Genomic DNA, 17,596 nt, shown 5'->3' on the forward strand with positions numbered 1-17,596 from the left:
ATCAGTAACTTCAGATGGAAAGAATTTCTCCAGAAACTCCTTTCTGAGTGTATCCCAGTTGGATACATTTGTTAGAGGTTGAGTGTAGTACCACTCTCTTGCTTTTCCCTCAAGAGAGAACGGAAAAGCTTTCAGCAGAATTGAAGTTTCATCAGTGCCATCACGCCTGACAGTAGAACAGGCTGCCTGGAAATCTCTCAAGTGCTTGATAGGCTCTTGAGCAGGTAGGCCATGAAACTTGGGCATTAAATTCAGCAGTGCGGTCTTTATTTCAAAATCGGTAGCTACTGCTGGATGATGCGCTTGAAACGGTTGCATTGTAAAATCAGGAGCTCCTTCCTCCTGAATGGTAAATCTTCTAGCTGCCATGTTTTCTGCGCGTAAAACAACCGAATCAGTAGAACGGGGGCTGGTTTCTTCCTCAAGTTCACTTTCAGATCTGCCTTCAGAGCGGGCTAACCTACACTGTTCTCGCCTTATTCGTGAAATTGTTCTTTCAATTTCAGGATCAAATATTAGCAAGCGCGGATCAGGAAGTGAACGTGTCATTTGACGGAAGAAACATGCAGCTCATAGTAGCAAAATTAAATAAAATACAAATAAATAAATTCTAATTAATAAAATTAGCACTCTATTGCAACTCCCCGGCAACGGCGCCAAAAATTGATGGGAAGCAGAAGCTGGTGAATTAAAAATTTATTAAAATGGTTACGTTGCAAGTATAGTTCTTACTCACCGAAAATCTGCCTATCAATTTAGAAATATGTCACAGAGAGTTTAAATTAAAATTACTGGGAGTTTTAAGTCCCAGGTCGTCTCCCAACGAGTTACAAAAAAGTGTGCTGTTTTATTAATCAGATGTTCCAAGAAGTTGAGCTAAGTAAATTGGAATTTAAATTGAGGAATTTTAAATAATATAAATAAAAGCCTTGACTGGGAATTGATTAGTTAGAATCTCTATCATTGATGGAGTGATTTTTAAGATTGATTTATAATTAACGGTTACTCTGTTTGGTTATCCTTTACTAGGTAAGGGAAAGTCAAACAAGTTGGACTGCCAGATCTATTCATGAGTTACAACCCACTTAGTTCAAAGGGATTGGGTTGGTGACAGGATAGCAATCCAACATTTAACCCAACTATAAATTTCTCCTTCAATCCTTCCAACTCAAGAATTCCTTTTAATCAACTCCCTATCAAGTAATGAAACTACTCACGCATTGTAAATAAAGAATCCATGGCACATGAAAGGGAATTAAAAGAAAACATGATTATTGGAATTGAAATTAAATTAAAGAGAAATAATCCTTGCATTAATTAATCATAAAAGTATCTGAATGACAAAATTGAACATAACAAAGAACATGGAAGAATAAAACCAAGTTAAGAGAACAAACTAGAGTGATGAAGTCTTGATGAGGAAATAACTCTTCTCAATGTTCCAATGCTAAGATCAATTGAAAATTAAAATCCTAAAAACTAGAGAGAAAAACCTAAGAGAGTGAAAAAACTAGATCTAAAACTACTGAATGAATGTGTATGTTGTTTCTGCATATTCTCTAACTCTAGTCTGCTGTTCCGGGCCGAAAACTGGGCTGAAATAAGGTCTAAAATCGCCCCCATCGAATTCTGCAGATTATGCAGATCGCACATGTCACGCGATCGCGTCATCCATGCGGACGCGTCGCTTGTGCTTTTTCCTCTCCACGCGTTCGCGTCGTCCACGCTACCGCGTCGCTTGCGCTTGCCAATCCGCGTGGCCGCGCAAGCCATGCGGCCGTGTCGCTGCGATTTGCGCTCCTTCGCGCGGTCGCGTGAGCCATGCGACCGCGTCACTTCTCGCTGGTTATCTCCTCAAATTCTTGTGTTCCTTCCATTTTTGCTAGCTTCCTCTTCAATCTCCATCTCATTCATGCCCTATAAGGCCTGAAACACTTGACACACAGATCACGGCATCGAATGGAATAAAGGAGAATTAAAAGTAAATAATTAAAGTCTCTAGAAAGCAATTTTCAATCATGTACTGAATTTAGGAAGGAAATCTAAATGCATGCTAAATTGATGAATAAGTGGGCAAGGATCATGACAAAACCACACAATTAAACACAATATAAACCATAAAATAGTAGTTTATCACTTATTTCTTATTAGTTCTTGTTTTTATCTTCTCTTGCTACTATGAATTCTCACCCCGTTGGCTATGAGTATGGTTCTAACTATGTTGTAGGAAATGGAAACTACAATGGGAGCATGCATCAAGGATGGGACAATCAAAGATGGGAGGAGCCTCAAGCATATGATCAATCTTCATGACAACAACCTCCTCTAATGTGCTATGAGCAAGAGCCGTTCCATGATGCATACCAAGACAATGGCTATGATGAACCTCCTTGTGGTTATCAATAACCACCACCATATGCCTATGACCCCCCTCTTCAATATAGCCCTCAACCGTACTCACAAGCCTCATACCACCAAACACCTTCATATGACCCTAATTCTTATCCACCATACCAACCACCATATGAACCATACATAGAACCATCCCAATTCCAACATAATTATTCCCAAGAACCACCACCTCAATATGCACCACCTCTATGCCCTTACCAAGAAGAATAACCTTCCTATTATGAACCCTTTCTCCCAAACAATGAACCCTCCTATTCACCTCAAGCACCAATGAATGACACTCTCATTTCAATTCTCCAAGGACAAATGGAGATTTATATGATTCTTCAAGGAGTAATTAATTTAGCTTCCCAATACTTAGGGGTAATAACCCATGTAGCTCCCCAAAGCTTAGACACTCAAGTTACTCCCATGATCACATGTGGGAAATCTAATGAAGAACGGAGTATGAAAGAGAGATTGGAAACTTTGGTGGAGAATGAGGAGTTGGATTTTATATTGGAGCAATTGGAGAAAGCCATGATTGTTGAAAAAGAAGAAGAAGTGGTTGAAGATTTAGGAGATGTTGAATGCCCTTGGGAATACAAGGTTGTAGAGCCTTCTTCTATTGTGCTTGGAAGTAATGTTAAGGAGGATAGCGCACAACCTCCAAAGCATATTATGCATGAAGAATTGGAAGAAATGGAGCAAGCAACAAATCCCCCTATTTATGATGATTCCGCATCAACATATGATCCTTTTGAGCTTAATGAATCTTCCCCTTTGAATTTGAGGTTGATGTTGAGATAGATTTTACATTGCCTCTGGTTTTTGACTTGAGCGATGGGGAAGAATTAGAAGAATTTGGTGAAGAAGAGGTGGAAGTTGAAGAAGCTTATCAAGTGGTTGAAGTCCCTCAACAAAGAAGGACGAGAGTGAAAATTTCTTTGTCAAGACGGTTGGAACCATTTCCTTCTAGGCCACCATCCATTCTATCATTCAAGTGGGTAAAACCTTTATCCTTAAGCTTTAATTTCCCGCTTGAATATGGTTTGCTTGAGACGGATGGGTAACTTAGAGCTCTTTGTGTCTTTAAGAGCAAGAGAGAGATGGTTAGTGGTTGGAAATATCATTCTAGGTTCATTATGGTTGGAAACTAAAGGCCTAAGTGTAATGGTTGGTGTAGAGTTAGATTGCTTGGATCTAGGAAGTTGTTTAGATGCTTAAGTGAGAATTCGGATTGTATGCCACCCAATTGGACTTGTAATGATCAACTTGAAGATGGGTGTAAAAACAAGGTTTGGGATTCCGGCATACAAGAGGATCAATTTTGGGAGTCCTTAACTTGTGTGGAACTTCATCAAAGCTTAGAGCTATTAATTTTGAACTTTGGAACTTATTGGAAGTCCAAGCATTGGTGGGAGTTCAAGGATGAGTACATTCACAAGCCACCATGACAAGGAGCTCACCAAATGTCCAACTTAAGGACTTTAACTAAAAATGCTAGGTGGGAGATATCCCACCATAGTAACATTTTTTCATTTTCTCTTTTGTAAATATTGGTAACATTAGTTTAATGCGGGAGTGTTGCTACTGCATGGGTGCCAAACAGAGAGTTGTACGCAAAGAGTGCGGACACTGTGCGCCATGCGTACGCGTGCTCGACGCGTACACGTAACCCTCTGTTTTCCTTCCCACGCATACGCATGACCCACACATAGGCGTCGCACCCTATTTTCCCATTCCACTTCTACACGTACGCGTGGGCACCCCTGCTTCACCCACCTTTCTTTTCTTATCTTGTTTCCAATTCTTTCTTTCTTTTCTCTTCTCCTCTCTTCTTCCCCTCTCCAACCATCATCCAACACCACCATTTGCCAACTACTATTGTCTTCCTTATATTAGTCAGTTGTTAGTTGTTAGTAGTTAATTAATTAGTTAGTTAGCTTAATTTTTGTTTTAGTTGGTAAGTGTTGGATTATTAATCTTGTTTGTTGTTTATTGCTGCTGATCACTGATAGGATGCTATTTTAGCATCATTGTTGTTAATATTCATTGTTGGATTCTTTGTTGAGGTTATATTTTGTTGCTTGGTCATATGCATCCATATGTTATGCTTATGTCTTAATGACATATTGATCATTAATTGTTTAACTATGTGCTCTACACATACTGGAAACTATTCTTTTTGGCATAATGCTTCATTTGTGAAATTGGATTGTAAGCTCACCTAGGAACATCTTTTGGAAATTCTCAAGGCATATGAACCATGCTTGCTACATGATTGATTTTTAGCTTATATCTCTCTTTTAATAAGTTGCATAGCATCCATGTGTCCCACTTTATGTCAATTAGGTGATGCAAGAAAAATTCAAAGTGTGTCATTGATTGATGTGCAAGTCTCATATTTCGTTTTATTCATTTAGTTTCCTAGCACATCAATCAATGTTCATTCATCATCCATTTCACATTTACTTGATTATTGCTTGAGTGCTTTTAGGCTTCTTTATTACTTGTTTGTTGGCTTTAACTTACAAGTTTTCTTTGAAGTATTTCAAGCACACTAGAATGAGTGAAGTATATGTTTCTTTTGTGTAGTTGTGACACACTTGTTTTCATTAATGTCACAAACTTATTCACTTACTTCATTTTAGTGATTATAACCTCATTCCAACAATCTACGCTTCCTTGCTTTTTTATTTTCTCATCTTACGGTGTTATTTTTTATTTTTCATGGATGATTCACTATAAGCAACAAGGAAAGCGGGAGAAAGAACATGCAGCAGCCGATTGACCCACCAGCTGAAGGTGGGGTGATGATGACTCTTTCTACCCCGCCTGATCTTATATGCACCGAGGATGGTGCAAACTTTTAAGTGTGGGGAGGTCGTCCGACCGATCGGCCATTTTTGGGTGACAAATTTCTAATCCCAACACTTTCATATTTTATTTTTCTTTTATTATCTAGGTCTTTTTGAATTTTTAGTTGCATTTTCTTGGTTTGCATTTATATAATAAGCTTAATCAAAATAATAAAATTTTTCAAGGAATTTATCTATAGGGCATTCCAAAATTGATTTGAGTAAAAATTTTTCATCAAACTTGCTTGAATTATATATTGTGGAACATGTTTTTGGGCTAAGAACACACAACCATGTGAGTTTTGAGCCTTAATTGTGTGGTTACATCATATAACCACTATTTTCATTCTTGTGTGTATTATTCTCTTTCTATGATTGTAATCTTTGATTTGTTTGATTTTTTATATCCATTATTTTGTGTATAAATGCATTTATATGATTGAGGCTTTTATTTCATTTAGCTCACTTACCCAAATGGCCTTACTCTTTTATCCACCTTTGTTAACCAATTTTGAGCCTATGTTAATCCCCTTTTATTCTTAATTTTAGCACATCACTATCCCTAAGTGAAAAATAATAAATGTTCCTTATTTGGATCTTTGATTAGCTTAGACTAGTGAGAGTGTGTATCATTCAAGTGTGGAAAAATTTGGGAACATTGGTTAGGATAAAAGTGTATTTTTATATTTTTGTTGAGATCTTGAGAATTGGGTACATACTCATGCATTAAATATTAAACCACATGCATTGATGTTCTTGAATATATTTTAGTTGAAAAAATGAGAAAAATAAAAGAAAAAAGGGAAAGAAAAAAATAGAAAAAGAAAGCAATAAAAGGAGACAAAAATGCCCCAAAGTAAAGTAATAATAACAATGCATATGTGTTGTGATAAAAAAGAGAATGCATGAGTGTGTGAAAAAGTGAAGAATAGGTAGTTAGGTTTGCATTTGAATTGTATAAGTTGTTATATATGTTAGGCGAGAGCTTAGGTTAATCAAAGATGCAAATTTCAAGCTCACTTAGCCATATATATCCTTACCTTGACCCTAGCCTCATTACGACCTATGAAAAAGTCCTCATGATATATATATGCATGCATTGAATAATTGTTAATTGTTAGATGAAAAACAAATCTTAGAAAGCATGATTAGAGGAGAAATAATCATGTTGTGGTTAGTAACAAGGATAGAGATCTTTAACCATCAACCCTTGCCAAGACCTTTTTATCATTTGAGTTTCCTTTACTTTCATGCAATTTACATTTCTTGTCCCTTATTTCAAAACCCCAAAAATATGTAATCATAACCAATAATATGCACACTTCCCTGCAATTCCTTGAGAGATGACCCGAGGTTTGAATACTTCGGTTTATTTTTATTGTGGTTTGTACTTGTGACAAACAAAATTAAACTTTCATTGAGGTTTAATTGTCGGTTCGGATCTATACTTGCATCGTGATTATTTCTATTGAGAAATTCTAGACCGACAATTATCCTCCATCAATGCTTCTTCTTTTCCTTCAACGCCTGATATTAGAGACCAGAATGGAGTCACGGTCACGGAGAGAGGCAGAGGGCAGAGCTTCTTCTTTTTTGACTCCTGAGAAAAACCGCCGTCCTCCACCTGAGAGCAGAGCTTCTTGTTCTTCTTCTTATTCTTCGCCGAGCTCGCCGCCGCGCCATCCTCTTCATGTAATTTCCCACTCTCTCTCTCTCTCTCTCTCTCTCTCTCTCTCTCTCTCTCTCTCTCTCTCTCTCTCTCGCTCTCGCTCTTTCTCACACTTTATCACATTGTGATTTGTGATTCTGCATGTAAGTTCTTCTTCTTCCACAGACTCGTCGTTGCAACATCTTTGCCGGACGCCGTCGCTGTGAGCCTGTCGCCATAGCACGTCACCGTCGCAGCTAAAAAAACCACTTGCATGCTTAGTATTAGAAAAAAGTAGAGTACTAACTTCAGATTCAGTTATAGATTTCAAGTAAGTAAGGAAAGTACTGTGTGTTATTTAATTAATCTTCATGAATATTGCTCGTAATATTAATTGCTCTGTTTATTTCGATTTACTTATTGAATTTTCATCTTTTCTACTAGTCACTGTAGTTTGGTAGGATTCCTATTTGATTTGACATTTGTTTTGGTGAATTTATGCTCTGGATTAACTAATTTGTTGTTTATTTTGCTTTTGTTAATGTGGAATCTAGCTCGGCATGGAAAATTCCGGAGTGTATTTTTGAATTTTTGTTTTCTGGTTTCTTTATAGAAAAGTTCATCCGTTTTTAATAACCTTGGGTAGACTCTTCATATCTTGTAATATGCTTGCTCCATATCTCATATTTTCTGATTCTTCCCTGACTGCCTTGGTTTTACCTGCTATATGTCTTTAGCATGGTTCTAAGCACCATCTGGTAACATTCTCTTTCTAATCATCTTCTTATGTTAGAATCTTCATTGTTGATGAAGATTTTTACTACTATAAATTAAGTACATTGATAATGTCAGTGTTTGGTTGGTTCCATAGGAAGGTGCTTCAAGTCATGTTTGAGTTTGTCTTAAAAATTAGACTTTCTTATAATGCTATGAGGTATAATGACATTGCCAAGTTTGGGTATACTGCAATGGGATGATTCAAATTCATAGGAGAGGAAGACTCAAGCCAAAGCAATTCTCCAACTTCACAAAATGCTAGTCATGTAAAAAGACCAGCTGACCTGGGAGGGTAAGGTTCAAATCCTTAGTTTCTTTGTCCTTTTCTAGTTGGTGTTAATTATTATTGGATTAATCCGTGGTAAAAAGATTTAGCTACGTTGTTTACTTCACTCAGGGTCATGATTGGAATAAAAGAGCATGTGTACTCAATACTCCTTCTAAGTGTTTTCTTTCTTGAATATTTAGAGATTCAAATAAAGCTATCACATTGGTATCAACCTTGATTTTGATGAAATTAGTAACTTATTTTTAAAACTTAGATAGTTAATTCTTCTACGACAGTCTTTTCGGAAACAACTAACAGTAGTTACCTTTTAAAAAACTATTATAAACTAATTGACATATCTTTTTATTTGTGTATAATAATTTGGTAGATATGCTTTAAACAAAGCTGTCTAATGTCTAGCGTTCAAGTCAAATTTATTATCTATGATCAATCTTCTATGCGGTTAAGTTGTTAAGATTATGCATTTTGTAAGGGGTTTGTTCAAATTGTCTAGCTCAAACAGGTGGTTTAAATTATGCTCATAAGGTGTCTTGTTTATAGATGGATTCTATAGATGGATTATGCAACTTGCCATCAAAATTATGCTCATCAATTTCATAATCTTGTTTCTTTTAAACGATTTAATCTTGTTTCATTTTTCTCCACAACAGTTGGATCACTTTTTCTCTTTAACAAAAGAGTCATGCGCTTCTTTCGTAGAGATGGCCATAACTGGCACAAGAAGAAAGACGAAAGGACTGTCGGAGAGGCACACGAACGCCTTAAGGTGCTTTGCAATTTTTCATTTATGGAATACTTCTTTGCTTTTTGATCCCTATATTGATTTCCATAATCTTCAATTATAATGATTTGCATCATTAGGTTGGAACTATCGAAGCCTTAAATTGTTACTATGCACATGGAGAGCAGAACCCTACTTTCCAGAGGCGGAGCTATTGGATGTTGGATCTGTGAGTAAATTTCAACTATTACTTCACCAATCAGCACCATTATAAGGGGAAAGTTCATACTGGGGTTAACTAAATATTGAAGAAGAACTTCTGAGATTAACCTTTCTTAACTCTGGAATAAAGAACCTAATATATGCATAACTACTCTTTGAGATGTGTTTGTGCATATGTTATTGTAACAGTTGTGCAGAATAACTGATATTCTGTTGTTTCATGGCAGGGCATATGAGCATATTATTCTTGTGCATTATAGAACAACAAGTGAGGTGACTCTTTATAACTTGATTCTCGATAAACATGATAATAGTACTTTGTCCTATTGATATTTACCTTTATTTAAATGGTTCATGCTATATCCTGACCAGTTTATATTTCTTCTATAAGTTTGTTATGGTGGTTTTTCTTTTCTTTGCTATTGGTATTAACATGATATTTACTATTTCTATTGATCCATCTCTCTATTCTCTCTTATTTTCTAGTTCTGAAGTGAAATACAAGGACACTGATATAAGAGAAAATGGCTATTGTTACTAAGATTTCTCATGTTCTATGACTTTTTTGTAAGAATAGCATTTTGTAAGGGGTTTGTTCAAATTGTCTAGATCAAACATTTAGAAGCTCAAGAACTTTGTAGGTTCAAGACAGAAAGGGAGTCGTAATTTTCACTTGTCAAGTTTTGTTGTATCTCTTGCATATGCTTGGGTTTGCAAGGTGAAAGCTAAAGAAACTAAGAGCAAGAAAGTTGGCATGGCTATAAATGTTGATTGTAGGAACTGATTAGATCCACCTCTTCCTCCAACATACTTTGAAAATTGCATCGGTGCAAGAATTACATTTGCTTAAACAAGAAAATTCTTGGATGAAGATGGTGGAGTAGTTGTGACTGTGGAATCACTGAGTTCTGCTTTGGAGACACTGAAGGATGGGGTTTTGAATGAAGCTGAGACTTGATCATCATTTTTGCATGATGGGCTGCACAGTGATGAAGAAATGAAGATTACTGGTGCTACTGGCACACCAAGGTTTGAGGTTTATGGAAGTGATTTCGGATGGGGATGACCAAAGAAAGTAGACATGGTGTCTATTGATAGAACTGGTGCAATTTCTCTCTCAGATATCAGAGATGGTGTTAGTCTTGATAGCAATGTGATAGCTTTATTGATATATTGATAGCAATATTGATATGCTTGATATATTTAGAAATACTAAAAATGCAGCTATATTGAATATTTAGATAGCTTAATCACATTCTAAAAATAGGTTTATGGTCTTGAGTATTTAGAGATACTAAAAAATGCAGCTATATTGATATGCTTGATAACAAATTGGATATGAAGCACAATGAGACCTTAGAACAATTCATAAAGACAAGGGGTTATTCTGAATTATTTGTAAAAGCATATTTTTTGAGTAGTTCATTTGTATCTTATAAGACTCTTTTTATTTCTATAAACATTGGGCACACTTATTTATATGTTAAGATCATTGGATTCTTTGGTTACTAGTGAAGCAAGGAATGGATCCAAATATTAATAGTAGAAGCAAAATATATTGGAGATCTTGTAAAAGGAGAAACAAGATATGGAAAAAACTAATAATATATGGCTATTAAAATCGACAGCAACATTGTCACTTTTTAAATTTAATATAGACAAAAATCAACGGCAGTGTTATCGATTTTTAATGTAAAATAGACAAAAGAAAATGAAAAATATGTCAGTAATTTAATAATTAAATCGACAGCTAATTTGTCAATTTTAATAAATCAAATATTGATACAAGCGTTGTCGATTTTAGATAAAATTATCGACAACCAAGGTGTCGCTTTTATTAAATATGTAAAAATCTTAAACCTATATTATCGACACGGTAACTGTCGATTTTATTGAAAGTTTATCGACAATCTGAAAAGCCGTTGATTTTATTAGTATTTTGAAAAATTGACACGTTTTAAAGCGGCAGCTAATACCGTCAATTTTTAATATTATAAATAGCTTTGCCGTCGATTTTAACGATGTTTCTTATAGTGAAGTATTATATTTTGATATCTATAAATATCTATATATCTTTTACAGTGTAAACATACATCTATAAATGACATATAGATATTTGTAGGTATAAAAATATAATCTTTTAAAACAATAAAAAAATATTTATTAATCTTTTTTCTAATTATCCATAAAAAATGATGTTTTTTATGTGGGGACTATCCTAGGACTTAGATTGCCTAATGTCTTCCGACTAAAAAAAATGAATTTGCATATTTAAAGATTTTTTATTTGTTTTAAAAAATAAATAATTATTTTAATTTATTATAAAAAAATTTTTTTGAGTATCTCTCCACATAAGAAAAGTGTTTGAAGTCACATACATTATCAAGTTTAATATCAACTTATGAGTTATATTGAAGAGTGATTGTACACTAACAATATAATTTTATTGTATGTGAATAACTACGAGATGACTTAAATATGGCTAAAAAAATAAAATAAAATTCTTCATATGAATGTCGGGTTAAAAGGATGAAATCCAAGAGAACATTTTAAGGAGTTGAACTCATCTTTTTAAATTGAAACTAAATTGGTAAAAGTGTATTGATTAAATTTAAAGTGTAGAAAAATTTATCTAATCAGAAATATAAAGGGTATTTATAAATTTGATTAATTAATATTATTGATATTATTATTACTATTATTATCTATTCTATTCTATTATATAAAAATCGGATGTCTGCTCTTATTGATGAAGCTGACGTGGCATGCTTCGGAAAGTGTTTCCCGATTTAATTGTTTTAACTCATTCAATACAATTTATTGCACTGACTTAATTATATCAACTAATTGATTTGATTAGATATTTAAATATTAATATAATTAATATAATTTATTATAATTTATATTACTTAATTAATTATATTACATTAATTATAATTCGTTATATTAGTGAATTAGTCTTTTCATTTATAAAGTCTAAAATAAAATAAATAAATTGTTATTTATTCTAATTAAATTTATTTATATACTATATATGAATTAATGTTAAGATGTAAAATATAGAACTTGTGGATTGTAATAAAAACGCAAATCAGGAAAAAAAAACGCATACAATTATAAAAGAATTAAATCTATCCTCTTTATTTATTTTTAACCATCGTTTTAGATTTTAATTTTTTTTAAACCAATGATAGTAAAATTTTATTGATGCTAGATAAAATTATAGAAAAATCAAATCATAATTTGTATTTATTGATGCTAGATAAAATTATAAATTGTTACTCTTTCAATCAAATCATACCACATATCTATCTATTCTATCTATTCTATTATATAAAAATTGGATGTCTGCACTTAATGATAAAGCTAACGTGGCATGCTTCGGAGAGTGTTTCCCGATTTAATTATTTTAACTCATTCAATACAATTTATTGCACTGACTTAATTATATCAACTAATTGATTTGATTAGATATTTAAATATTAATATAATTAATATAATTTATTATAATTTATATTACTTAATTAATTATATTACATTAATTATAATTCGTTATATTAGTGAATTAGTCTTTTCATTTATAAAGTCTAAAATAAAATAAATAAATTGTTATTTATTCTAATTAAATTTATTTATATACTATATATGAATTAACGTTAAATTATAAAATATAGAACTTGTGGATTGTGATAAAAACGCAAATCAGAAAAAAAAAACGCATACAATTATAAAAGAAGTAAATCTATCCTCTTTTTTTATTTTTAACCATCGTTTTAGATTTTATTTTTTTTTTAAATCAGTGATAGTGGAATTTTATTGATGCTAGATAAAATCCTAGAAAAATCAAATCATAATTTGTATTTATTGATGCTAGATAAAATTATAAATTGTTACTCTTTCAATCAAATCATACCACATATCTATCTATTCTATTATATAAAAATTGGATGTCTGCACTTAATGATGAAGCTGATGTGGCATGCTTCGGAGAGTGTTTCCCGATTTAATTGTTTTAACTCATTCAATACAATTTATTGCACTGACTTAATTATATCAACTAATTGATTTGATTAGATATTTAAATATTAATATAATTAATATAATTTATTATAATTTATATTACTTAATTAATTATATTACATTAATTATAATTTGTTATATTAGTGAATTAGTCTTTTCATTTATAAAGTCTAAAATAAAATAAATAAATTGTTATTTATTCTAATTAAATTTATTTATATACTATATATGAATTAACGTTAAGTTATAAAATATAGAACTTGTGGATTGTGATAAAAACGCAAATCAGGAAAAAAAAATGCATACAATTATGAAAAATTAAATCTATCCTCTTTATTTATTTTTAACCATCGTTTTAGATTTTAATTTTTTTTTAAATCAGTGATAGTGGAATTTTATTGATGCTAGATAAAATTATAGAAGAATCAAATCGTAATTTACATTTATTGATGCTAGATAAAATTATAAATTGTTGCTCTTTCAATCAAATCATACCACATACAAAAATAAATTAAATTAAATAAATCGAATTTGCATCTCTATATAAATTGAATTGAATAAATTCGATTTAGGCAAATACGTAGTAAATTAAATTCATAAGGTTCGAATCATATGCAACTTCTGAATAATTATAATGTTATGGGTATTTTATATAAAAATTAATACAAAAATAATTTAAATTCTGTACAATATATTTTTTTGTATTTATGAGCTATTAAAAATGAGCGAAAAAATATTGTATGAAATTTGATTTTTTTTTGTATGGGTTGTTGTATAAAATACTAATATCATTATAATTATTTATTTTGAAACGGGAGTACAACTAAGATTTTATTAACAATTTTAAATAAAATATTTTTATAAAATTTTAAAATTTTTTATTATGAGCACTTTTTGTAATTATTATAAATAATTTTATAAAATTTAAAAATGGCTTAACAGATGTTATGAGTAAATCGTCTGACAAAAAAACTCATTACAAAATCGGTCGTATATGTGATTAATCGGTGAACTGTTAGAACTGGTTGATTTTTTAAAAGGTTTCCGGTTTGTTAATAACTCCTCCAAACAGTGCCGTTTTGACTTAAAAAAAAACTGAATCCCCAACGGCTTAAGCCCGTAACCCATTCCCACTCCCACACTTCTCTCCTCTCCTCTCTGAAATTGATGTGAAAATGAAAGGCCAAATCTATAGCAGTTGAGATTCTTAATGAAAATGAAAGGCCAAATCTACATGGAGCTATTCAAAATTACACGGTACATGGTCCATGTGGTCCGTACAACAAGAATTCACCTTGCATGAAGAATGGATCATATTCAAAGTTCTATCCTAAAGAGTTTAGACAGCGAATACTCATTGATGAGGCCGGATTTTCCAAATATAGGCGTATTGATAACGGTCGAACAGTGAAGAAAAGGAAATGTGTACTAGACAATAAGTTCATTGTTTCGTATAATCTAGAATTGTTGCTCAAGTTCGGGTGCCACATAAATGTGGAATACACATGCCAAACAAGTTCTATTAAGTATCTGTTTAAGTATGTACACAAGGGTAATGACCGCGTAACAACTACTCTATACAATGCTGGTGATCCGTCAGAAGCCACACAAGTTGTTGACGAAATTAGGAATTACTACGATTGTAGGTACATTTCGGCATGTGAGGCAGTCTGGCGTCTATTTGGATACGAAATCCAAGAGAAAGAACCATTTGTGATTATACTTCCATTCCATTTGGTGGATGAGCAACCTATGGTTTATGGTAAAATTTCTAATGTGAATGATATCGTCGAAAGAGCAATATCTCATAAGTCCATGTTTTTGGGATGGATGGCGGCAAACATGTCATATCCCTATACTCGAAGTCTGACTTATGCTGAGTTTCCAACCAAGTTTGTTTGGAAGGACGATTCTTCAAAGTGGTTTCCTCGAAAGAAAGGCTTCGCAATTGAAAGACTCATGTACATACAGGTAATGACGAGTTTATATTCAATTTTGATCTTACTTATTTAATGATTTAAATTTAAAATCTTAACAGCATATACCCCACGTCCATTTTATTCGATTTATCTACACTAGAAAATAAATGTTCAAATAACTTTCAACAGTTATAATCTGTAGATTATACAATTTTTTATTTTTCTATATTTTTTAGGAAAATTATTCTTATGCGGATGTGTAGCTACATAATAATTAAAATAGCGTAGCTTAATCCATTTAACAACTTAAAAGTGGGATTTTAACCAAATTTTTTGCAGCAAATATTGAAGAATATTACCAACGACTTCTCTTGAATACTCAGAGAGGATGTATGAGTTTTCGAGATATAAGAACAGTAGGAGGAACAATTTATGCTATGTATAGAGATGCATGCTTCGCCCTTGGACTCTTGCAAGATGACAAAGAATTCATTGATGTAATTAAGGAAGCAAGCTCATGGGCCTCAGGATCATATGTTAGGAGGTTATTTGTCATTCTATTAAAATCCAACAATATCTCAAGACCAGAACATGTCTGGGATAGATGTTGGCATGAACTCTTAGATGATATTTTGTATCGACAGAGAGCTGTGATGAACATGAGGGGTGGGTTTTTATTAATTACAATGATAAAAGTTCTTCCTTTTTGATCATTTTTAGTTTGATTGAATTTTTACAGTATCGTATAATATGCAGAGTTAACAATGTCAGATGATGAGATTAAGCAGTTGTGCTTAATGAATATAGACAAGATCTTACATTCCTATGGTAAAACCTTGAAAAACTATCCTCCAATGCCTTTAGCAACTAAAGTTGATAGTTCTTTGTTAACCGAAAGGGTTATTAGGGAAGAGCTAAACTTTAACAGAGATGATTTAAAATGTCTCAGACATGTTAGCCATCGCAACACCTGAGCGGAGATATGCATTCGATAAAATTGTTACAGCTGTGTATTGTGATGAAGGGGGTTTTTCTTTGTGTATGGTCATGGGGGTACTGGAAAAATATTTCTCTGGAACCTTATGTCTGCTGAGATTCGCTCAAGGGGTGATATAGTATTAAACGTTGCTTCGAGTAGTATTGCATCTTTACTTCTTCCCAATAGAAGAACGGCACACTCATGGTTCAAAATACCGCTGAATATAACTGAGGATTCTGTATGTAACATCAAACCTGGTTCCCCTCAAGCAATGTTGCTGTTGAAAGCCAAACTTATTTTGGGATGAGACTCCAATGGTTAGTAGGTACTGCTATGAAGTGCCTGATAAATGCTTGGGTGATATCATGAGGTGTTCTCCAACATATAGCAAAGATTTGCCCTTTGGAGGAAAAGGAGTTGTACTAGGTGGAGACTTTAGACAAATTCTTCCTGTCATTTCACGAGGATCGAGATAAGATATCGTTCATTCAACCGTGAATTCGTCTTACCTTTGAAAGTTTTGTCAGGTGCTCAAACTAACAAAAAATATGAGACTCTCTGTAAGGACGACTGCTTCAGATCAAGATGAGACAGAGCAATTTGGTGAGTGGTTATTGAAAGTTAGTGATGGTCTAATAGGTGACAATATGGATGGTGAATATGAGATATGTCTTCCAGGAGATATTGTTATTCCTTCTTCGGACCAGACATTTGATGAGTTAGTTCATTTTTCTTATCCAAATATTTTGGAAAACATGTCCTCAAAAGATTTTTTCAAAGCAAGAACTATATTGGCTCCCACACTTGACATCGTTAAAGAGGTCAACAACCATCTGATGGCTATCATTCCTGGAGGAAAAAATTATATCTTAGTTCGGATTCCATTTGTATGGATGAAGGGAATATGGAGAGTCAGCTAGATCTCTATGGTCCTGAATTACTGAATAGCATAAATTGCTCTGGTTTGCCTCCACATAAATTAATACTCAAGATTGGTGTTCCGGTGATGTTACTGAGGAATATTGACTAATCCAGTGGTCTTTGTAATGGTACAAGGCTACAAGTTAGGAAGTTTGAAAATCATGTCATAGAATGTGAAGTCTTAACGGGTAACAATGTTAGTCATATTGCTTTGATTCCAAGAATGAATATGGTACCAACAAATGAAACCGTCCCAGTTAGATTCCAACGAAGACAGCTTCCTATAATAGTATCGTTTGCCATGACAATTAACAAGTTTTAGGGACAAACTTTATCTCATGTTGGATTGTGCTTGCCCAAACCAGTTTTTACACATGACCAACTATATGTGGCACTTTCAAGAGTTAAGAGTAAGAGAGGTTTAAAAGTTTTACTTATGAATCATGTAGGAATATCTGCAAATTCAACCATCAATGTTGTTTATAGAAAAGTCTTTGAAAAAATAGTATTCTAATGTAAATATTTTAATTTTATTTTAAATTTTGTATCAGTGTATAATTATTTTACCTTAAAAAATATAAAATAATTATTACTTACTTTTTTTAAGTTAAACTTTGATTTTAATAATAATTTTATAAATTTCTTAAAATAATAATTATTTTGTACTTTTGTTTTAAATATCGAAGCATATATATTTTTTTTATTTTTATAAATTTTTCCGTGCTGAGCACGGGGTCATACACTAGTTAATATTAATAAACGGTTACTAACCGTTTAGTACCATTTAGCTGAAGGGACACAACCTTTTAAGAATTGTGTACGTTCAAAATATTGTGTCTATTGGCTAA

At 32.8% G+C, this 17,596-nt stretch overlaps 1 protein-coding gene across 1 annotated transcript; it reads left to right on the plus strand.

Annotated features, from left to right (window-relative positions):
• The first annotated feature begins 9,990 nt into the window (after nucleotides 1-9,990).
• Nucleotides 9,991-16,747, plus strand: LOC107648526 (uncharacterized). The gene is made up of 5 exons (XM_021108543.1): nucleotides 9,991-10,062; nucleotides 14,112-14,900; nucleotides 15,232-15,514; nucleotides 15,605-15,801; nucleotides 16,355-16,747. Exons 1-5 carry the CDS (start codon nucleotides 9,991-9,993, stop codon nucleotides 16,745-16,747), a joined length of 1,734 nt encoding a protein of 577 aa, XP_020964202.1.
• The last annotated feature ends 849 nt before the right edge of the window (nucleotides 16,748-17,596 follow it).

This window comes from Arachis ipaensis, chromosome B1 (assembly GCF_059453495.1).
Source record: "Arachis ipaensis isolate K30076 ecotype BB chromosome B1, ASM5945349v1, whole genome shotgun sequence".
NCBI lineage: Eukaryota > Viridiplantae > Streptophyta > Magnoliopsida > Fabales > Fabaceae > Arachis > Arachis ipaensis.